This window comes from Zootermopsis nevadensis, unplaced genomic scaffold (genome assembly GCF_977971745.1).
Source record: "Zootermopsis nevadensis isolate Lab colony 2312 unplaced genomic scaffold, Znev_1.0 Znev_ptg000019l, whole genome shotgun sequence".
NCBI classification, from domain to species: Eukaryota; Metazoa; Arthropoda; class Insecta; order Blattodea; family Termopsidae; genus Zootermopsis; species Zootermopsis nevadensis.
In genome coordinates this window covers 7,825,420-7,850,206 of record NW_028259151.1, presented here as the reverse complement: position 1 = coordinate 7,850,206, position 24,787 = coordinate 7,825,420, and the positions used below count along the sequence as shown (strand labels likewise).

General features: G+C 38.5%; 2 protein-coding genes across 6 annotated transcripts in view; one reads left to right on the top strand and one right to left on the bottom strand.

Moving 5' to 3' along the window:
* The window catches only part of LOC110839609 (limbic system-associated membrane protein-like), a 347,640-nt gene extending 324,949 nt beyond the window's left edge, over nt 1-22,691 (bottom strand). Inside the window, exon 1 of one of the 3 annotated variants that reach the window (XM_087351624.1) lies at nt 22,211-22,691. The gene's annotated coding sequence lies outside the window, so the exon portion shown is untranslated. The remainder of the gene's footprint in view (nt 1-22,210) is intronic. The other 2 variants (XM_087351620.1, XM_087351622.1) reach the window with 2 other exon arrangements.
* LOC110837112 (uncharacterized) lies at nt 123-9,339 on the top strand. Of its 3 annotated transcripts, none has more exons than XM_022078944.2 (5): nt 123-202; nt 4,389-6,659; nt 6,967-7,120; nt 7,736-7,834; nt 8,858-9,339. In XM_022078944.2, the coding sequence occupies exons 2-5, from the start codon at nt 4,449-4,451 to the stop codon at nt 8,995-8,997; spliced, it is 2,604 nt and encodes an 867-aa protein (XP_021934636.2). In that variant the 5' UTR covers nt 123-202; nt 4,389-4,448; the 3' UTR covers nt 8,998-9,339. The 3 variants fall into 3 exon arrangements, with proteins under 3 accessions (XP_021934636.2, XP_021934635.2, XP_021934633.2); XM_022078943.2 differs by lacking the exon at nt 123-202 and adding an exon at nt 2,243-2,516; XM_022078941.2 differs by lacking the exon at nt 123-202 and adding an exon at nt 2,243-2,639.
* Nucleotides 22,692-24,787: the final 2,096 nt, after the last annotated feature.

The following is a 24,787-nucleotide window of genomic DNA, read 5'->3' as shown; positions in this document are numbered from 1 at the left end:
AAAAAGTGACAGAAATATGTGTAACATGGTTACCTAGGATATATCAACAATTTGTAAATATGGACTGACAACAATGGTCAGCTTGTGTGCATTGTTGTCTTACATTACTGCCGTCAACAATCCGCTTTCGTTATTGTGGAAAGAGCTGAGCTGTGAAACGCTTGTAGAAGAAGTGCGTCGTGGATTAGATAATTTTGTGCTGGTAAAAACGTTTAAGAAATCTATTGTTGTGTTATCTTGTAACAGAAAACGTAAAAAAATATAAGTATTAAATAATGAACTCCAGAGTGTATGGTCAATGGTGAAAAAGTTTTAATTGTAACACTGTATATTTGTAACCACAAACCTATTGATGATTGTAAGAGACTTATTTTGAGTCATTTGAGAAATTATACAAAGATGTTTTCAGTTATGGCCACAGAAAATCATAATACAATGCCGATAATATTGACAGGAGATTTTAACATTGATTCAAAGGAGGAAAATCAAAGCTTTGTCACATTTATGGAGGAAACGTTTGGCTTAATGTTGATGTCAAATCCTCATTGTAGTACTACTAGATCAAAATCTTGTATAGATATGGTGTTTGATACTCTAAAACATACAAATTTTATAACATATTTCAGCTACCACAGACCCATCTTAAGCGTAACTAATTCAAGGTAGGCAGTACTGTCTTACTCAAACTTTAATCAATTGTAAAGCGTGTATAAAGCCACTATATAAACTCCTTACCGTATAGACGTATTTACGTCAAATTATCCGGAACCGTGGTTCCACTATAACTTTTTCTTGTATTACATAATAGTATTTGTTATCTCAGAGAACCTAAGCTCCTTCATATTATGAGGGGTGAGTGAAGTGTAACTTTTAATTTCAATATAATGGTCATATTTACATGAACCCGTGGTTTGATTTGTGTGTACAGGATTCCTATGATCTATTTCAGATTAAATGATAGGCTGTGAAATTCAACATCAGGTGTCCTGTAAAATGCTTCAATGTCACTGGTTCTGATGACCAAACAAAAAATAAAATAAAAAACCAAAGTCAAAAAAATAAAAACAAGCAAATAGAAATGTTGCAAACACTGGGGAAAAAGAAAGGCATTCAAAGTGACCTAGGTTACTATAACACTTATTATGTAGTTGGTGCATCTTGCTTTAAAACCGGATATTCTCACCAGAACTTTGTTTACAGATCTATTCAGACTTTGCTCCTCTTTGAGTTAGACTTGAAGTCTTGTTGTTTGACATCATATTTATGTTTGATGATATGAAACATTCTTTTTATCTGTGCTAAACTTTTCCATTTCTGCTCATTTTTATATGATTTCTATGACATTATTATCTAAAACTTTGGCAAAATCTACAAATACATTACAGTATTTGAGAGATCAATCTGTACACCCATAAAACCAATGGGCAAAATTACAGTTCTCTATTTTTTAATCTTTATATTTTTAAACAGCAGATGAGAAGGCAAAATATTCTCAGCTGAGCGGCAGCAAGCATTCCCTAGTTTAAATTTTCTTTTAAGTTCTTCATTAAAAAATCTGATTTGTTACTCCCAAATGCCATTCTCAAAACACTTGACTTCTGCCATGTTTTCACAGGATTTTTAGCTACCTTGTTCTTCTAACAAGACATGAACATTTACTTCTAGACAAACCTCCTTACAAGTGTCTATAAGAATTATGGTTGTAGGTGAATAAATAATCAGTGTTAGATAGATGCCAATATGTCAATATATCCAATCTTTCCTGGATTTCTTAATGGCATATTCTAAAACAAAATTGGAAAGCAACACCTTATCTGAAAACATTCCATATAGGAGCTGGAGAATGTTGAGTTTGAACGTGACACAAGCTTGGAGATTGTTATATTTGCTTTTGAGGCATATTTTCCCAGTACAGAAATTAACATATCCTGACAGTTTATCACCAATCGCCCTGGTGATGGACGCAGCAAGGACCTCTAAAACGCTGATAAACACCTTTGATATCTAACAAGTGGTAATACATTTGATATACCTCCATGGCATATAAGTTAAACGACAGTTTCAAATATGGCACTCTGCACACGATTCTTACAACACCGACAAACTCTGATGTGTGATAGAGAATTTAACGCACATGCAACTGGTCATGCGAGTAAGCACACTGCACACACGCAACCCAGAGATATCCATTGAGATAGTAAAAGTAGATGCGTTTTACGTACGCTATGACGCCATGTTTAGAACTCCAGGGGTATAATTATTGAGTTATCAGTAGTTCATTGTAATGAATGAACTTTTTTGTTTATAACCCATTGATTTAGCAAGAGAATAAGTATAAGCATTACATCCAGTTGTAATCAAATCCGTTCTTCAAGTTAACAAAAATATATCTTCCCACACCCAAGTTTTCCCGCTAATTCTGTGGTATATCAGCTGATGTGTGTACTCTGTTGAAGGAAGTGGAACATAATTTAAAGCATGTAATAAATCATGTCAACAGATATTCTGTAACAAAAGTATGTACCACCTATACCGTTAGTCGTAAACAACCGTCTTCTTCAAATGTGCTACTTAAATAATGAAATTGCGGTGACATGTCTTTATGACGTTGTTACTTTGAATTTCTGTATGGTTTTATGGTAAGTAACCATAAGGCGGTTTGTTTGGAAGTGGTATTTTTTCTGTGTTTCAAAGTAAGTTAAGGAAAGTATGACACTGTTCAATGATTCAGTATTTAACAGTGATCGCAATAAATTCGGTTGTAGCAAAATTTCATTAGTTTGTTAGGTTAGAGTTTTTGGTCACAAGATAAGAATGTTGCATTATGTGTATGAGGCCTGTACATGACACCAGCTAGTGAAACATTCATTTGTTAAACTGATTTAAAAGAGTTAATTGTTTATTAAACTGTCTGGAGTGGTTTTAAATCAGTGATTCAGCATGCTTAGCTATAATTTCTATATCTACACTGATTTCTTTTAATTTTCTTACAAAAGTTTCATACCCTTCAGCTTTTAAATGTCTGTTTTCGTGTATTTCACATGCCAAAGAAACAGTAAACTTCTGTAAAGATTGAGAAAGTCTTACCGAAAGGTTTTGATAGTATTTGTTGATGCCATAGTAATTGTTGCTGTGCCTTACATCTGCCTGTATTGCATAAGTTTCTATACATTCTGACTGCTGCCTTAGATATAGATGCATTATGTAGATCAGGGGTCCTCAACCTTAACCAGGGTTAGAAACAGTGACCACAGCTTACCGACTTGTGGGCCCCAAGGTTTAAAAGATGTGAATTTAGTGAAACACCATTGCAATTTATTAATAATAGGCCTAACCTATTGTTGTAAATGGGTGGTTACATATAACTCAGTTTTCTTCCATAAATTGTCATTTGTGTGATATTTGACACTGCTTTTGCTTGGATAATATTTTATGTGGTTCGTATATATCCTTCCAAGTGCATAAGATGCATACTAGTTATTGATTTGTCATTCTCCATTATGTTGGAACAGTTGCTCACAGTAAATGAAAGGTATTGCCAAATACTGATGACATTGACAAAGCATTTTTCTAACAGGTAACTAATTTTCAACATACTGAGTGACACAGTATTAGAAAAATATGTTATGGAGGCCACAGAAAAAGGTTCATAGAAAGAACAACGTTCACTACATTCGACCTAGTTGCATACATAGTTACACTATTAATAATTCCTTAGCACATACAATGTATTTATAAATGGATAACATTTCACTACAATAAAAATACCTTTATTTACTTTCTGGTTTATGTAATGACACTGTCAGTAGAGCAGATTATACAGTATCAGTTGTTGAGATAATTAATGCATGATGAATCAGAATAGATATGGAAGGCTGCACTTGTGGTGTAATTCAAGGTACTATCCCAGCATTTGCCTTGAGAGACAGAGGAACCTCAGTTGATATAACCAATCTCCAGGCTGAGATCTGAACTCATAACCTCTTGAATATGAAGTAGGATCATATTTACCAAATATATGGAACTTCATAAACCTTCAAAGCCCAGTGGAAACTGTATATACCAAGCTTTAAGAACCAGTAGCTCTGCATTTTGCACAGCATGAATTTAGGGGTTTAATATGATTCTCAGGACAGTGATTACTTCTCTAAACTACATTAACCAATTTATCTTTGTAATGGAGATGTGTTATGTTTTATTTGAGGTAGGGACTAAATTTTTAGGTTTTATTTAGATGAGCTATGGATTTAGATGGCTAAGACTGTTGGAACGTACATCCAACACACACACAAAAGCATAGGTTTATAAACTGAAAACATCCGGAATAACAGAGCTAACAGAAATACTTTTTATTATGAAGAAATCTTAAAATATGTATTATATTCCAGATACATCTGTAACAGGATCACTGTACATGTAGCTTGTGGTAAGAAGCAGAAAACTTTAATATGATGAGCAAGAGCAGGGATCCTCCTTCTGCTCCACTTGTACATGAGGAGCAGAGAGGACAAGAAAGTGACAGTGAACGTGATAATGAAAATAATTTCTTAGTGTTAGAGAGGCACAAGAGAAAAATAGCAGAAGCGGCTGTCAAACTACGACAATCGAGCTCTGATTCTGAAGACGATAATGATGTTAGACTTGTAAAGAAAAGACAGAAGCTTCAAGATGAGAAGGAAGATCCCAGAAAGAGTGAAGACAAATTTGGAAGCTCAGTACCTGAAAATGAACTTGATGGTGCTCGTAGTAATGGTCACAAAAAGAATATAGTTTCAGAAAAAGAAGTGGAACACAGTCACTTTGAGGACTGTACTATTGATAGTAATGGTGGTGATGAACAGGGAAATGTTATAAAACCATCAAGAGCAAAATATATGCCAAAAAGGGAGAAGCTACAGGATGACATTAGTTCAAATGATTCAGATTGCACACAACAGACAAAGAAAATTCTTGTCTTAGATGAAAATTCTGTAGAAACTTCGCCATCAAAACAGAGTATGCAAATTCAGGGGAAAAGTAGTATAAAATCATACAAAAAGTCCAAACCCAAATGTCAGGTTTCTAAATCAGAGACAGAAGATGAAAATTCATCTAATATTTCAGAAAATGCAATAGAATCTAATGAAGATTCCAAACTGTCTTTCAATGAGTATGAATTAATTAAAGAAAAAAACAATGCAAAAAATTCAACAGGCAGTTCAGAAGAAGAAAGGAACAAAAAGATGGAGCCACCAAAGAAGGAAACATCTCATGAACAAAGTTCAAATTCTGATTCAGAAAAGAAGGAACTGCAGACCACCACTGAAGCTCCTTTGCTTGACAAAAGTTTAAATAATTCAAAAAGTGAGATCAAAAAGAAGCAACAGGAAGTTGTAACATCAGCAGAGAACAGAAAAGGAGAGAATTGTGATTCAGTCTCTGATGAGGAGAAGCCATTGAAGATTGTATCTAAAAAAATTGCTAAACGTCAAAGAGACAGTTCCAGTGATTCAGGCAGAGAAGACAACAAAGAAAAGCAAGAAAATGCAATGAGGGAAGTGAAAGGTGAAAGAGAAATTTCTTCTGACCCAGACTCAGACGAGAAGCCACTGAAAGCTGTGTTGAAGAAACCTGCTAAAGAAGGAGACATTTCAGTTGATTCTAGCAAAATAGGGAACATAATAAAACAACAAATATTGAAAACAAATTTAGATTCTAGAAGAGAAAAGGAATCTGATTCAGAATCAGACTCAGAAGATGAAAAGCCATTGAAGACTGTGTCAAAAATAACTACTGAACAAGGAACCAGTTCATGTGATTCTGACCTAGAACACAAAGGAAAGTCAAAGGTTGAAGATAAAAACAGAGAAGATTCTGATTCCAAGTCAGACTCTGAAGAAGAGAAACCATTGAAGACAAGAATTAAACAACAAGGCAGTTTGCGTACTTCAGGCAGAGAAGGCGGCAAAAGAAAGCAGAAAAAAGAAAAGTCAAAAGTGCAAGCTAGAAGAGAAAAGGAATCTGATTCAGAATCAGACTCAGAAGAAGAGAATTTATTGAAGACTGTATCAAGTAAGGCTGTTAGGCAAAGAGATAGTGCAAATGGTACAAATAGAGGTGGCAGGAAAGGGCCAAATAAACCTGTGAAAAAGGTAAGAAGCAGAAAGGATTCTGAAGAGGAAACGTCAGCACAGGAATCTGAAAGTAATTTAAAGAATTCTGAATTAAGTACATCAAAGCAAAAGTGTCAGAAACAAGAAACAACTTGCAGCTCTGATTCTGATGATGGTGAATCATTGAAGACATCAGAGAAAGAGAAAACACAAATTAAGCAATCTCAGAAGAGAGAAAAAGGCAAGAGAACTTCAAGAAACAATTCTGATTCTGACATGCAGAATAAAAAATCTTCAAGAAACTCTAGAGAAGATGCTCATACCAACTCTGATTCTTCTGTATATAGTGAAGACAAGTCAAAGGAGACAAATGAAACCAAGAAATCTCTACACTCCATGAGCTCCTCTGAGTCTGAAGATTGCAGTGCAGGGCCCAAAACAAAGAAAAGAGAAGTAATTAAAAAGACATCTAAGGAAAAGAAAGAAAGCAAATCATCCAATTCCAGTTCTGACAGTCCAGTCTCTGATGATGAGAGATCTAAGGATAAAAAGAAAGAGAAGAAAGATGTAAGTTGAAACGTGCAGTAGTCGTGTTTCATAATTTAGGGTGCTAATTACCAAATTTTCACCAAACAGATTTGAATGACATTAAACCATATCCACCAGTAAAATATGTTGGCCATCCTTTATGAGAATTCAAATTTCTTAATGGATGTGGAACATGTGGGCAGAAAATCTGAAAAATTAATTAATTAATATGGTTGTTGCAACATTATTATGGAACTTCTAAATCCTTTTATCATTTATTTATTTATATATATATATATAATATAATGCAGAATTAATTATAAATAAATGTAACTTGTATTTGTAGGTTCCAGAAAATAAACGGATCACCGCATTGAAGCGTTACCTACGTCTCGCCGGAATACACATTGTACATTATTCTAAAGTTTTGCAAAATTGTCGCAGTAACAAAGCAAAGATTGAAGCTCTTCTTAATTTATTACGAAAGGAAGGACTAAAAGGTGTGTATATTATTGATATAGCCAAGAAGGTTATCTCAATGTTGATGTCTTAACATATATTTGGAAATTATATACTTAAAATTTCAGCTGTGAAATTAGCTATCCTTACTGATGTTTTACATGGTTTTCTTCTATCCTGAATAATTGAATAATATCCTTCCTAATCACATTTTACAAAAATACTCACAAGAAGTCAGATACAAATTATCCTTGCATACAATACCAAATTTGTAAGTGGTGTTTGAGGTTTTCGCAGTGGCAGACATGAAGATGGCTGTCTTCTGGTGTGTAGCGCCATGTAGTGTGGTAGAATTTTACTGATGTTTCAGAGGTAAATTTCTGTAGACTACACAGTGCTACAGCAAACTTCGATGAAAAATTAGTTACATAAAACAGATTTCTAACTTAAGTTGGCTTCTTTCCTTTGAGCTTTGCCACATGTAGGGTTAAAGGTGAAGCGTGTACTGAGGACCAGGGTTGTGATAATGTATTTTCTGATTGGTCAGGCCAGTCTGGCACACCAGGGGAGAAGAAAGCATTATATGGGGCAATGGGGAAATGTGATTTGAATTAATTATAATTTTACAGAAATACAAATTACTTTCTTTTCTTCAGGAAACCCAACTATACAAAAATGCAAACGTCTGCGCAAAAAGATAGAAACGAGACGTGAGGTGCAGGAGTTGGACGTGAGCAACATAATGGAAGAAAAAGGTTAATCATCAAATTATTGGCTGATTTATTGAAACATTAAATGGGATCTTAAAAAGTAAATCTCATTTCTACTAGTTTTGTGTAGTACACTGTTTCTCAAATGGGGATCCATAGATCATTTGTGGTGGTTTAAAAAGTTTAGTTCGCATTATTTTATCGTAACCAGAAAAGTAATTTTAGTTCAAAACTTTGCGCAGAGAGTTACTGGGTAAGTGAAGCATGATTATTTTACTTTCCATTTTCTTCTGATGGTATTAAATTGAATTATTTTATTTATCTTTGTGCATAATATTGTACCGTGAATGTTTATTGTGGGTGATATCATGTCACATCAATTTTTTTACCTTTCAGTGGTGTTCACTTTTTAATGATTAAACCTGTTAATAATAATTAGATTTACTGACAACTGACTGATAGAATACCTTAAACACCCCCCCCCCCCCCCCCCCCCCCCACTGAAAGAATTTTTTTTAAACCATTTTACTGAAACAATTAACTTCAGATTCAAATTCATTAAGAATTCATTTTGAAAGTACTCGTTTGGAGCTGACCCATTTGCTTTTGTCTTAATTTCAAACTAATGCACATTATTTCAGAAAGAGGCTACTGCATCTGTTATCATATGAAACAAAACATCGTAATTTGTTGGGTCAGTTGGGAAAAACAACTCATTCTGGGCATGGGGTTACACACATTAACTTTGCCACATACCTCCACCTGGAGCCGAGGTTAAGAATGTGGAAAGCTTCGCCGTATGCCTACTATATTTTATTATGGACAGCATTTCGGCATAAGGGGTGATTTAATGACACCCAATACGTTCTTTATATTAAATTTCTGAGAATGTAAAGCTTGGAATGTCTTTGACTCATGTGAGCAGTACCCAGAGAAATTGTTTCAGTTAAAATTATCTTCACCGAGTTCCAGGCCTTTGATATTTGTTTATTTATACCAACTTAAAATATGCTCAAATCCAAACATATGTGATTATCGCAAAACATATAATTCATGCATTTGTGACAGGGAGGCCTCATCGATCCAGTCGATGCAGTTACACCAAGAATTACAATGAAGACCTCAAACACGATGCTGAAGAGAAAACAGCCTTAATCAAAGAGAGGTTCTCTCGTATCCGTGACATTATTGACAGTGACTCAGACTGAAGTCAGTCAAGTATGTACATCGTTATCCGATTTATGAGTGCAGAAGTGCAGTTAAATCCTGCTGCAACACCCCCCGCATTTTGCCCACAGAAGCCTTGGAACAGAAATTTCCACTGTAATTTCAATGAGAATTTGCAGTAAAACACCACCCCACTAGGTGCCATCCACCAACATCTGTGGCATTGAAAATGTACCGTTAAGCATCATAATCAAGGATGATGCACCGCCTTGCTATTTCACTTCCGTCAGTTATACAGACAGACGCTTGGAATACTCAATTGTAAAAATTTTGTACTGCATCAAGATTATATTTGTAATAAAGAAGATGTGTTATTAGCGACATTCTATGTGTACACACACACACACATTCATTCATTTACTGTTAACTGCTGGGATTTGGAATGTTGCCATTTACGCCAGTGGCTCCGAGTAACAAACCAACTCTCACTCCTTCCCCAAGTACGTTTTATTTGTTCATTTAATAATGATAAAAGCACCGCATATTCAGAGCTAAAATTCTTAGTTACACAATAGAAATGAAGGAAGGAGGTTGTCTACCGGGCTGCTGTTGAAATGTACGTTTAATTAGATATTAATATCCTCAAAATTATTATATTATCTATTATTAATTATGATTAAAATTGATATGATACTTAAATTGAACTTGAAATTAAGTTAAATATTGTATCTCTGTTTTGCATGTAATTTGATGGGATATGTTGAAGTATTAGGGTCCGCAGTGGCCGCGTGGGCCTTGTGCCGCTAGGTCGCTGGGACCATGGGTTCGAATCCCACTCAAGCCATGGATGTCTGTCTGCGTTTTTCTGTGTCGTGCTGTCCTGTGTACAGGTAGAGGCCTTGCGACGGGCCGATCCCTCGTCCAAAGAGTCGTACTGAATGTCCATAGATCAAACCAACGATACGTTGGGACCCCCAGTGCTCAGGCACTTGAAGAACGGGTCGTTCCTGGTATCCAGTATATTGAAGTATCACAATGCTAGATTTTCTTGCTGTATCGGCTGATGAAGTTAGTAAGGTCACATGTTCCAGTTCCCTCATGGCCACCCCACATACAGAAATATGGACTTTGTCGTAAATTCATGGTGTTCTGGGTTACGTAGCTTTGTGGTTATATACCGATTTTCAGACTTTAACCCTGAATATGAAGGAAGCACAACAGTCCAGAAGACCACATTCATAACTGACATGGCCTTGAAAATCTTATACTTAAGTCAAATTTTATTGAAGAAATAAATGTTCTTTGAAGAAGAAAATGTTTTTAACATAATGCAGTCATTTGTGGTATCGGAAAGTTCCTAAAACAGATTGTTCACTATCTGGTTAGTTTCCAATTCAAAGTTTATGTGTGTACATTTTTATTAGTTTAACCGATCTCGTGAAATAGTTCCACGCGTCTGCCATTTGTCGATTACATTCTTATAACGATGGTATGACGATGGTTTACAAAGTTGTAAAAAGACCTACGTTAGACCTAACGCCTCGTGCACTTACCGGTACTTTGCAAGGTGAAACGATATCAGTGAGGCCTGGCATAACAGCATTTTCTCATGTCATCATCCTGTGATGTTTCTTTGCCAAATTGTAGCCGCCGTGACAGGAATATTTCATATATTCATATCTGTTACAATTGTGTGGCTAGACTCGTTCAGAACGACGTTGCAAAAAGGCACATATTAGCTTTACCAAGTCTGTCTCACCGCATGTTACAATCAAAAATCGCTGAATGGATTTTCATAAAATCTGATCTTTCACTAGAAATACTTGGTTTTTGTTACAGATTTTGTTTTATCAACTCTCATCAAAGAAATGGTCTTTCTGTTCCTTTCTCGATAAATTTTAAAAAAATATATATTTTATATTAGGGAGTTTTATTGAAAATTTTCAACACATTTCCAGTTTTAGTTAAAATCAGGCATCACCATCACAAGTTTTCTTCATCAAGTGCATAAAATGAATGCACAATGGCAGGTTATGTCTCTCCTGTGTGTCCTCGATCTATATTGTCAAACGTGCCGAAACGATTTTGATCGAATTTGTTAATAGGAGTGTACACTCAAACTGGTGATGCAACTTGAATTTTGGTACAACAAAATCAGTAATTTATATTAAGTTCAGATCAGACTTAATAAACTTTATGAAAACCGACTCATCGTACAAAATACAGACTTCATTACAATCGATTAATCTGTATTTAATCACTTTGATGAGATACATATGTGACGAAATACAAGGAAACAAACATCTATCTTTCTGGGTTTTAATTTCCAGTAACACTGCAGTAATATTTGACATTAAGTGTCGCAAGGAATTAATTTTGGAAAATATCCTACATGTAATGGAGTATAGATTTTCATTTTTGTTTTCTTCTTGGAATAAATTAACAAAAAACTTACACAAAAACATCCTATTAGAGACCCAAATGTGTTTCTAACTTGTCACGAACTTCATGATTACATACAATCGCCGTATCACGTGTAGAAAATTGAAAAGTTTCTCGGTTTGAATGTGCTTTAGTCTTGAGACAGGCGTTCAGACTTAAAAAACATGCAAAAATCAATTTACACTCCAGAGTAATGTCGATTTATTTATAAGATGGATTCATTAGCAAGTACACATTTTTAAAATACGTTAAACTAGCTCATTTTTGACAAAAATTATAATGGTATTAACTTCATCTGTAGCAACAGTAGGTGCTTTTTGACAGATTCGAACGAAACTTAAATTCGACCAACCATAACCTCCTTAAAAACAAGACTGGAGTACACTGACAATTTAAAAGTGTTATTCAACGGAACTGCGAACATAAATCATTCTTACACGAAATAAACTACAGAGACAACAAATATATCCACGATAATGTTTTTAATAATATGATCTGAGGCCATTGTCATGAATCAACAATTCCATTGTATCCCACTGGTGTAATTATATGCCCCAACAGTGACCTCGCTTTCCATTGTTAAAGCAATGACTCACAAAAACAGCTGTTAAACTGTCATTGCTGCACAGACCACACGACGAAACATCTCGGAAGACGGCCATCTTGAGGGCCATGAAGTTCTCGTCGCTTACGCCAGAGTGCGGAAATTCCCATTAATATTTATCAGTAAAGAACATAAAACACTTCTCCGTCAAGAATGTTAATTGGTTAAGGTTGTTTAGGGAAATCATCTCTATTCATTTTGATAATCATCTGAGTCTCATGTGGGTAAAATACTTATCGCAAGATATCACAGAGCTTCGTTCACGGTCATAAAATATACACATTGGTGGTCAATCAGAAAATGTCTTTCTTTCTTACTATGACGTAGCTCAGGCTCACATTTAATTATTTTTTTCAGAAAACTGGATGGTGGTAGTTACGACAGTGTTTTAAAACGTTACCACATTTAATAGAAATCCGTTTAGCTGGAAGAATAGAGACGAACTCCATCTGTACGACAATTTTATGTAGGCCTCTTTCAGTCAAAGAACGCATAATAAAAACATCAAGTATTTCTTATTCAGTAGAAGTTCGCAATGGCCTCTGAAACATTAAAGGATTAATTTACGCCAACTGTAATTTTTTGTGGGTTCTCTGCACGCACACTCCGGTATCTAATAAAACAAGAAAGTTAATGTTAACCCAACGAATGGAGAAACTGGCATCGACGATATAATGAGGGTCTATAAAGTAACATTCGTCCGATACAGTTTGTAAATTAAAGATTCTGTACAACACGAATCTGTATTTTTTTATAAACAAAATTATTTTAGCAGTAGCTTGTTTTAAAATTATAGTTGTTTGTTTTTTGTTTTTTCTTCAAGCGTTAAATAAACATAGAAATAAACTCAGCACACTCACTATTCGAAGAGAGGTCTTATATTAAACTTACTTAACGTCTTGTACATTCTCATGTAGAGCACATGAGGAACATTAGAACACCTTTATTCCGTCAAAATAAATTAATATACGATAAAACGACTCGTGTAGGCCTTTTTAATAATTTAATAAACAAACAACTTTTACATTTAAAGGAGTTCATTAAACAACAGATAATATCTTGAAATATTTCTGAAGAAGACAATATTGAGTTTGGAAATTGAACTAATGTTATCCGATTTCTATAAGTGGCTATAGTACTTTTTGTTATATTCTATAGAAAATTCTGCAGTGAGATGCTACTCATTATTCTTGCAATGTGTCCTATTACTGTGACTGCTAGTCTGTTTCCACTGAACACAGCCTTCGATATTACCATGGAAGTGTTACATAAGTACAGATCGGGGTGTATCTACCTGTTTCACTCGACGCAAGAATCAGGTAAGAACTCTTCTGTAAGGGCATCGAGTAGGAAGAATTAGCCTGCTACTCCAGCATAAAACACCGAAGAGTACCTCAAAAGATTTTACGTATTCGCAACATTTACCTGAAGGAATCGATAGGTAACGAAATATGAACGTACTTTTGGTAACACTTCTGGATCTCTCCTCTGAACACATCTGAACCGACTGCTATTTCATATATGGTATGTTTATTTGCTATTATATATTATTTTAGTTCATTTTGTTTTCTATATTCAATCATATTTCATTAATATTTTCAAATCTTTTACTTCACAGACTGGTATAAACATCAATAACACCACCTCAACAAATAATGTTATATTAATAATATCTAAACACAACTTCCATAAAATATACTGAGAAAGATGATAAAATTATAAAATTGTAAAAACTATAAATAATTGTAATTTGAGTTTAAAAGTTTATAATTTACACCTGATGACGGTTTGATAAACCGAAACATGCTGTGAATGTTCCGATGTAAATCGAATGCTCGATATGGAACATAAGATGATATTTTAATCATTTTAATTATCTTATCTTACTATTTTATTGTGATTTGACTTTAATGTTTTAACAAAGCAATAGTTAAGGCATTTACGTAGTTGAATAATTGTTCCCAAAGGTACTTGTCATTTACCAATTATTTTAACAGTTAGGCCCGTAACAAATACTGTTGAGGGAGTTGTTAATATATTTTGGTTGTAATATATTCAATTCTCTATTAACAGGTCTTAAAGAAAGGTTTGAGTCAATCAAGTGGAAAAGTTTCTTTGGAAAGAAGAACATTTTACTAACGAGTATACCCGTGGACAAATTCGAAAGTGTCAACGGACACTGTCGGCCGCTCTACGTCATCCCTTCCAGCAACTGGAAGTCGCAGTTTGCTTTGACATCGGTGAACTGCTTTAATAAATACAAATTTAGCAAATTTGAATCTGATATCAGATCCGGTGCTACATTTAAGAATAACATGATTGCGACATTGCAGGTCTCACACTTTCCAGAAGGAACGTGGCTCGTATTCTTCAATGACACGACGTCGCCAAAAGAGTTCTTGACTGACACTCACGTTCCGTTTGACTGTGAGTTCTTGGTAGCCCTGCGATTGGTTGGGAAAACAGAAGAAAAGGTATTGCTCACTGAGGTGTACCACGTCCATCCAACTCTGCCATTACGAGAGTATCCTGTGGCAAAATGGAGTTCATCCAGTGGCATTGTCTGGTTCAACACACCGACTACTCAGGGACGAAGAAATCTTCATGGTATAACCATAAAAGCTGCTTTCCGTAAACAGGTGATATCACTTATGACTCTCATGCATGAAACTTTAACCGTTAAGGGTCAACAGAGATTTCGATTATTTATGAAGACGTTTCTGAATATATTTGGACCCAAGAGGGAGGAAGTACATGGGACAGGAGAATATCTGAAACGTCCGTAAACTTCTACAATACTACACAGCGTTAACAGCCCAGAAGACAGCCATCTTTGTAGTCAACGCAGTAAGAAAATAGAATCTCACCAAGTTATGTAATTGTATGACCCATCCTGGGGTCTCTTGTTCGATTCCCGGCGGTGCCCGAATTTGTAACTTGTGTCGGCCAAGGCCGTGGTCTAGGCAACACGGAGTTTTCCTCCGGGGGCTTCCCCGGTTTCTCCGTGGCATCCCAACAATTACTCCATTCACACACACACACACAGAAGAAGGCAATGGCAAACCACTTCTGGATCATCTGCCAAGAACGTATATGAACAGGTCCCAGTCCGAGAAAAGGATGGAATGATCCTGTTCATATGGACCTGTCGTCAGACAGAACACTACAAATAAAAAATGACCCATTGTCTCATTGATTTTGCAGGTGCCCCATCTAAAGTTTACGAGAACGGCGGACAGAGGACAGCAGCAGTCGACGCTATCTGGGTACGTGTGGGATCTGTGGAACGAGATGGAGGAACGGATGAATTTCACGTAAGTTGTTACTCCACAGTGTAGGCAACACGCAAGCCAGTCCCGTGCAGTTGATTGTAGTGCAGAATTCACAGGCGCCGAGCGGAAAGCGAGCGGCTAAACCCTCTCAGCACAAACCACCGCGTGACGAAGTCCTGGGCGGGCTGTTATCAGCACGGTGATGAACTTTAACGTCCCATAAAATACAGGTAATTCATTGACTAGCTTAGCAACTATTAGCTCCTTAAGAAGAATTCTATTTTACAGTCAGAAAAGGGTGGCGGTTTAAATTTGTTGATGCTACCCCATCTTCAGGGTAGAAGTGTATTCTGAAGATGGAGGCGACACGTCTCTTCGAAATGTTATCAACCACCTACAGGATTACGCAGCGTCAACACCCAGAAGACCACATTAAACATTTTCACCGCCACAAAACCTGAAGTCTCTTTTCATAAATATTATTTATTCAACACAATTTAATTTAATTTAATACGGAATTTCTGAAGCAATAGTCCATGGTGACAGGTAAGTTCGTATGTCCTCGTGTATAACGCCTATTATTAATGTTAAGTGAAGGCGATTAGGAGGATGTTCCGATACGGAATACAATTTCCGAACGTGTTGCATTATGGTCTGGCTGAAGGTCGGGTGTTGCATATGCACGACGTCTTCCTAACACACAGGTCCGAGTACCTTGAACCAGCAGACGGCACTTACGGGAACCAGGACGAGAACGGGACTTGGGGCGGCGTCGTGGGGATGATAGCCAGGGAAGACGCTGACGTCGGGATAAACATCTTGGCCTTCTCAACAGAACGCATAAACTCCATCGCATTTCTCCCACCGATATGGAATTCCAAGTATACATATTAATCTTAATTATGCTTAATTTATTTTCAATTGCATATACGAAGTGCGATCGGAAAGTTTCAAGACTGCGCCTATAAAAACCCGTACACTTATCTCAGGTATTAAATTCATCCATCACCCTCGAAGTAGTTCCCCTGGGAGTGAACACAACGATCCCAGCGCCGCTGCCAAGCCTGGAAGCATCCCTGGAAATCTTTCTTTGTCAGCCTGTCAAGCACCATCTGCAATTCTGCCTGAATCTCTTGCCAAACACTCGCCAAAGTGTACGGGTTTTTATACGCGCAGTCTGGAAACTTTCCGATCGCACCTCGTAGCGTTGTCTGAGGCGTGGGCCTTGTGCCGCTTGGTCGCTGGGACCGTGGGTTCGAATCCCACTGAATCCATGGATGTCTGTTCGCGTTTTTCTGTGTTGTGCTGTCCCGTGTACAGGCAGAGGCCTTGCGACGGGCCGATCCCTCATCCAAGGAGTCCTACCAAAATGTCTATAGATCGAGCAAATGAAGAGTTGGGACCCGCAGTGCTCAGGCACTTGAAGAACGGGTCGATCCCAGTATCCAGTATATTATAGCGATGTTTATATTGAAGATTTATGTCTTCTGGGTTTTACAGAATGATCCTCCACGTGAGGCAAAGCGAAAATGAAGCAGAAATTCGTAATTTCATATTATCACCATTTACCTCCCGACTTTGGCTGACGTTTCTGGTGACAATGTTATTTCACACTATTGTTCTGCACGTTACGTGGGGTGTCGGCATGAAACGTGTAACCCAGAGAGTTCGAAACCGAATTGAAAGCATATCTCGATCTGCTCTCTACGTCATCGGCGGTTTCTGTATCCAAGGTGAGTAATGCACAGTCCTTAATGCGCTGTATCGATGAGAATGAAAATATTTTTGCACAGTTCAACTTCTGAAACATTATCACAACAGTTCCAAATCACATATAATGAAATCTTCAAAAATACCTGAATGATACATACGATTATAATTATTATTATATGGGGTATTTGTTATTTGTCCAAAGAGTTGACATTTTAGTCTCCGGTTGAGTGTTTAAAAAGGCAATTTCTGCAAAGTAATTTATATTTATCCTATCAAAGTGTTTTCCAAAACTGGTTTCTCATATGTACGAAATCATTGCAGTGACCATGAAATAATATTCTCCGCCAAAAAGGCAAAAATGGTTATTTTTTTAATCCTTAGTTTATAACTTTCCTTCCGAAATAAATTATGTTTATCTTCTCTAAGAAAAATTGCATTTAGTAAAGTAAAGTTTGTCCCACTATACGCCATGTAGGCGCTTGGGGTGAGTGGAGGTATAGCTCCTCTCTTCCTTGACCTCGTGTACTAGATGGGGGTGAGTGGTCAGCATCACGCCCCGGCCGGCTTTACCCCCGGGAAAGGACCCCGGTACCCATTGTAGAGGAGGCTGGGTGGGCCCCAGAGCCGGTCTGGACGCAGAGGCTAGAGTAAAAATCCTCTGCCCCCGTCGGGGATCGAACCCCGGCCGTCCAGCCCGTAGCTAGTCACTATACTGACCGAGCTATTGCATTTAGCAATATAAATTTACTATAAGTTAAGTATTCAGTAGAAACCAATTTGCCTTATCAATCGACCACAACCACATTCTGGGATAGCCTAAATTTAAAAAAAAAAAAATCATTAACAAATCTTAATGACTTTTCGAGACATGTCACGTGACTAGGTTCCACTACACGTGGCCTAGGCATGCGAAATTTTCAATGACAATACATCACGAACACATTAAGAACTTATGGGAGAAGTGAAGACCTTGAAATATGACGCACCGAAACATTTTAAGTCGCAATAAATGTCGTATTAATCTGTAATTAGCCCCGTGGAAGCCACGACTTAATGAACAATCTCTCCGCAGGCGACAGCGGCGCCAACTGGACCACTTCTTCGCGTCTGGCCTATTTCACAACGCACGCCACCTCTCTGGTCCTGTTCATCTCGTACTCAGCCACGTTCATCTCGTTCCTCACCGTTCAGCATCATCACTTACCCTTCTCAGACTTTCAGGGCGCCCTTGATGATGGCACATACCGAGTCGATGTTCTGGCCGCCTCTGCAGATATCGACTATTTTAGGGTATCTCACGTCTATTTCGTCTACCATTTGATGTTATTGAATCAGTTGTATAAATTCAAATCCGACTACATCGTAATAGTGCGAGCCGGGTAACTCAGTCGGTAAAATCTTTGCGGATGACCGCGGTTCGATCCACGGCAGAGGCGAAGGATTTATCTTCTAGCCGCCGCCCCCCCCCCCCGTCCAACAAGCACAGGGGATCGTTGACCATTCGCTTTAATTTAGAGCCAAAATTAAAAACTATTAGGCGCAATACCTCCCCTCCCCCCAAGCGCCTCCATGGCCTATACTGAGGCAGCTTTACTTTGTCTCGTAAACCGAAGGGTCAGTACGTTATTACGAAACTCGAAACCATGAGCTAGTCCCTGAGAAGTTATCTCGGCTCAGTAAGAATGTTAACATTGTACTCTAATCTCATCTTCGTCTTTCAAGTGGTCGTTTGTTACGTAATGTTTACGCAATTCGGTTTCTCTGTGGCATCCGAACAATTACTCCATTCACACACAGAGGAAGGCAATGGCAAACCACTTCTGGATCATCTGCCAAGAACGTATATGAACAGGTCCCAGTCCGAGAAAAGGATGGAAGGATCCTGTTCATATGGACCTGTCGTCAGACAGAACACTAAATAATAATAAGATGAGGTGGTCTAGCGGTTAGAACGCTGGCCTTGTAATCCGGGGGGTCTCGGGTTCGAATTTATAACTTGTGTTGGGCAAGGCCGTGGTCTAGGCAACACGGAGTTTTCCTCCGGGGGCTCCCCCGGGTTCTCCGTAGCATCCCAACAATTACTCCATTCACACACAGAAGAAGGCAATGGCAAACCACTTCTGGATCATCTGCCAAGAACGTATATGAACAGGTCCCAGTCCGAGAAGAGGATGGAAGGATCCTGTTCATATGGACCTGTCGTCAGACAGAACACTAACTAAGTAGTAAACAGTAGTAGACTTGAAGATGTCCGTCTTCCGGTAGAAAGTTACCGACGTTTCAGAGCTGCCAGACCACGCCACGCGACATCCAGAAGAGGAACATCTTCATACTCGCCGTGAACTTGTTTTGCCACAGAACGGCAGAACAATTTTTATCAGCTTACATAAAAGTATAAAACACGTGAAGGTCTCTCCGTGGGATTTCAAAAGCGCAATATCAGACTTCTTTTGAGGAACCTGTAAAATTGCAAACCTGTCAAGAGAGAAGCGTCAATTCTGCGAAAGACCCACAAATACCACACACGTCCCATGATATTTTATCTCCGACCATAGCAAATATCGCTGCATTTTAAAACCCAGAAGTTCACGATTACCACAACAGGGGAGAGGACAGACCGAGAAACTAATTAACATTAACTTAAGCATTCCGACTCCAGTTTGGATGGAACCGCTTGGACCAGATTACTTGCCACCTGAGTTCCTGCAGATATCTGCACTCAGCATGTACCACGACAGCCGTTTCAAATTCATCATCACAGCGACGAGTACCCTGATGATGGAGGCATCAAGGACCTCTGAAATGTCGGACGTACCTCATTCCTTCCATTTGAAGACGCCATCAAATATAAGACGCACCGCGATTTTAGAAATTTTAAAATGTGAAAGGAGCGCGTCTTAAAATCAAGAAAATACATTCTCTCCTTTTCCTTTCAGAAATCTGTAGATCCCGTGTTCAAAAACGTGTATAAGAAGCTGATCGAACCTTACAAAGATGATCTCCCAAACAATTACGTAGAAATTCTGAAGAGGTTCTGTAGCAAAGACAAATACGGGGCGGTCATGTCGCTGTCATCTCTCAGAGGACTCGAGACATATTTGCCGTGTAATATCGTGCCCATTCCAAAGGCTTCATTCTCGCACATGGCGTCAATGACCATACGCAAGGGAAGTCCGTACAGGAGATACTTCAGCCACATGTGAGTACAGCCACACACCTTGTCAAGAGTCAGCAAACTCAATCGATTCTGACGTTCCTGCTACTAGCAGAAAATGTTTGTATGAAATAAGCTTATCGAGGATGCGGCGATGCAATATACAGGGTGATTCAAAAAGGACTTTACAACTTTGAAAGTGTATAGAAATTTATTCAGAAGACTTACAGAATCGGTTGAGGTGTCATTTTGTAGCAAACCAAATCAAGGTTTACCTCAAACAGTCATTTTAGTTCGATGTGATTGCCATTGGTGATACTGCAGACATCCCACCTGAAATCAATTTCTTGCCAAACACGATCCAGCATATCCGGTGTCACTTCTGCAACTGCGGCGGTGATTCGAGCTTTGAGCTCAGTGAGATTGGCAGGTAAGGGTGGAACATACACACGATCTTTAATGAAACCCCATAAGAAAAAATCTGGAGAACGAGGTGGCCATGCTATCGACCCTGTTCGACCAATCCACCGACCTGGGAAACGGTTATTGAGGAAATCCTGGACTTCTGTGAGGTAGTGAGGTGGTGCGCCGTCTTGCTGGAAGTGAATGCGTCCCTTTTTGGTCATCTTCGTGTAACTGTGGTATGAGAAAATTTTCGAGCCGTTTTCAAATTCACTGCCGCTTGCACTCGCGGTGACGGAATTCGGTACTACAGCACAACGTGAGTCAAACTTGATTTGTTTTGCTACAAAATGACACCTAAACCGATTCTGTAAGCCTTCTGAATAAATTTCTATACACTTTCAAAGTTGTAAAGTCCTTTTTGAATCACCTGGTATATCCACGTGCCCACGTTTCGTCGAAACGGGGCTATCAAATGTCCGCGTAAATATTTATAATCGCAATTTTAATTCTTTGTTCTGAGCGGGCGTGTGGTGGATGATGGCTGTCCTCTGGGATGTCGCGCCACGTACTGATGTTTCATAGGAACTTGCTGCATCGATTATAATCGATAATTATCAGACGGCATCCGAGAGGAAAGCCATCTTCAAACTCGTGAACGTACAAACCCCCCCACGCCAAATTGGAGTACTACGTATGCGGGATTTAATTTTTTTTATATAGAAGAAGATGGTCGAGGGCAGTGTTTACGCCTGTTTCAGATGCAAATAACGTTAGTTTAAAACATTTCAGCTTGCAAGAAATGAGGCGAGCTGGAATTCTGAATGCACTGGAGAGAAAATACTACCCAAGGACGGACGACGTCCCGCCCGAACAACCGTCCAGTGTGACCATAAGCAGAGTACGGGTGTACTTCATTTACCTTGGGGCGGGCGTCTTGATAGCCGTCCTCCTGCTCATATTAGAGACTGGAGTACACAGGAAGACACGAAATGTTTAGATACAACTCGTCTCGAAGAAACACTCTTCTCCTGTTTATGCCTTTATTAATTGATCGTTAAGGAATTAAACGTTTGGAGGCTATATAATATAATTATATATTTATTAAAATTGTATATTGCAACCCGTCAGATCTAACTGATATGAATCAAGTCTATTAAATTCGCCATAAGAATTTAGGTCCTTCAATTCGAGTAAGATTTATGTGCACACAATGAGTAGGATGTCTATCGTGGCCTTGGAAACGACATGACACGCGTAGAGCTATTGCATTACGAGTTTCTCTTCTGGCAGTTAACTGGACACACAGATGAAAGGACAAGAATAAAAATAACCAAAAATAAGTAAATGTTAATGTGTCTGCTGTTTCATTAAGCTCCCACTTATTGTTTGAGTTACTTGTGGAAGAAAGTAAAGTTTACGTGACTCAGAATTCCCACATTTGACTAATATAAAGAGTCCGGAAGTCTTCTGTTACGTTAGACTACGCTTCGCGAAAGTTTAAACTGTCCCAGACACACACACACACACAAAGTTTATAACTATGAAATATATTGCTCGTATGGGTTAGACAAGAAAGTAAGTTGTGGTTAGAATCAGTACATACACGGACACTGGATATTGCAACTATATAGCACAGACGAACATCATAAAATGTCTGTACTCACCAACCACTCCGAAGACTCTGTTGCCTGATGAACGCTGTAGAAGTGGCCATTCCATCCCACTTGTTTCTTGTTTGTTTCACTTATGAAGTATACAGATTATCACTTCGACAAATGGGGCAGAACATCACAGCACATCACACACGTTTTCTAATTTACGTTAGTGTTCGCACCGACAAGAAAATAAGTGCAACTTATCAGCAAACCTTACTCGCAAAAAGTGATCGCTGATATTCATTGTTTTACAAAAGAATAAATTATCACACGGGCACATGTTCACATTGAAATCTAATAACGATAAACAAACGTGGTAAACCTGAAACTTAAGCAGTGGTAGGCTTGACATTAATTTGTGGTCGCCTTCTAGACGTGTACACTATGCGTGCTACTACATAATTCTAACCAAACGCTTTACGAAACTTACAAATTCGCTTAAGAAACACTTCTTCTGAAATCAGTCGCGTTGCATGTCACTACTGCACATTCGTCGAGAACTTTCCTCCCGGAACAGGACACAGCGCCAATGGCGGGCAAACAGGGAAGCTACACGCGAAAACAGAAGAGTTGCGTCTTACGCGATCTTTTACTAGGCGAACTGACAAGGACAGTGCCCCACATTCACAAATATCCTTCTGCTGCGATACCTTGAATTTGGTCGAGTCCTTAAAATGGATACTTATGCTACAGAATTTTGTAACTAATTTTGTGTTTGGCTGAATTTCAGAGACAATATTATAAATGTCCTAACATCAACACGTGTTTCCCATAAAAACTGAGGACGTTTCAGAAATGCAGATTGTCCCTTGTGGTAACGAATTACCTTCATCAGCTGTCATAAAGGAAGGAAGGAAGACGTGACACGTTTGGGTGGACGGCACTCACAGAACGAGGACAACCAGGGAAACGCGGCATTCATCAACTGGAGAACAGAAGGCTTTGCATGAAATAAGGGGAACAGAGACGAGTAAATTGGTGAGTAGGGAAATAGAAGCTAGGGCAGGGGCAGAAACTTTAACTTCGGTAGCAGCATATAGGGTTGAAGGCAAGTCGTTAGTGGTGCTGCAGGTTAACTGTAGGAGTATCTATAATAAAGCCTTAGAGCTTTGGAATTTAGTTGACACGTATAACCCCGATATTGTTATAGGCACGGAGTCTTGGCTTAAAGAAGATATTAGCAATGCTGAAGTTTTTAGGACAGATTTTACAACTTTCAGGAGAGATAGGTCTGCCCGTGGTGGTGGGGTTTTCATATGTGTTAAACATTTCATTGCCTGTACGGAGTTATGGGTAGATGAGGATTTTGAGATGATTGCGGTAGAAGTGAAAGGAATAGATACAAAATATTCGTGGGAAATTATAGGAATATACAGAGCTCCTAACGAGGACATGCAAGTTTTTGAACGATTGGCAGCACGAACTAGTCATTTAGGAAATTCTACGAAGCGTAGTATCATTGGGGGTGATTTAAATTTGCCCTACGCAGATTGGAAGGGAAACGTGGAAGGTACTAGCAGAAATCAGGCATTTATAAATAGACTGGTATGGGAAAATGGGTACAAGCAGGTAGTCGATAGGCCAACCCGAGGGGATGCATTGCTGGATGTTTACCTGGTCCGGCCTGAAAGTTCGCTCACCTCTTGCAGCATTGTGCAGGGGATCAGTGACCACAGTGGGGTAATATTAGAAGTGGAATGGGAAGAAAAAATCCGTGAACCGCAGGTAGAAAGATTAGTCCCCATGTTCCATAAAACAAATGTTTTAGGATTACAAAGCTTTCTTCGGGAAAAGTTTAAATTATGGGCTGGAAATGGTAGTAGCGTGGAAGAGATATGGGAAAGCTATAAGGATATAGTCTTCGAGGGTATCGATCGTTTTGTACCTCAAAGAATCCTGAGTAAAAATCCGGATCCGGAATATTATACCAAGGAAGTGAAACGTCTGAAGGTAAAGGTGAGGAGGGTTTATAATAAGAGAAATTCTGGAGGGCAGTACCAAGCGGAGCTGAAACGGTTATCCAAGGAGTTGCTGATAGTAAAAAAGAAGGCTCAGGAGACATTCTTAACTTCGGTCTTGCAAAGAGAGGGGAGAAGCTGGACAGAGTTTTACAAATATGTTAAAAGACGTAAGGGTAATAGAGAAACTATTCCGGCAATCAAGGGCGTTAAAGGAAACCTCATCACAGATCAAACAGAAAAGGCCAACTCCCTTAACGCTTATTATGCGTCGGTATTCAGTTGCGAACGGATAATTTCGCTAAATAACCAGCTAATCCAATCAACAGATTCAGATAAAACGTTTACCATTAGTATCAATATCATAAGGAAACGGATAGCAGCAATCGGGAAAAATAAATCCGTCGGATCAGATGGCATCCCCGGGGAAATTTTAAAGTTAGGTGGGGAAGCAATGATTCCATACCTTGCGCGTCTGCTGGAGGTAACGATGAACAACAATTCTATCCCAGGGGACTGGAAGAAAGCTATAGTGGTCCCTATTTATAAAGGGGGAGATCGATCGGTAGTTGGGAACTATAGACCGGTCAGTTTAACCTCGGTGGTTTGCAAGCAAATGGAGCACGTT

Coding starts and splice junctions, on each gene's coding strand:
- LOC110837112 (XM_022078944.2), top strand. CDS start 4,449: ATGATGAGCAAGAGCAGGGATCCTCCTTCTGCTCCACTTGTACATGAG. Junction 7,121..7,735: donor ACGAAAGGAAGGACTAAAAG/GTGTGTATATTA, acceptor TCTTTTCTTCAG/GAAACCCAACTATACAAAAA. Junction 7,835..8,857: donor CAACATAATGGAAGAAAAAG/GTTAATCATCAA, acceptor CATTTGTGACAG/GGAGGCCTCATCGATCCAGT.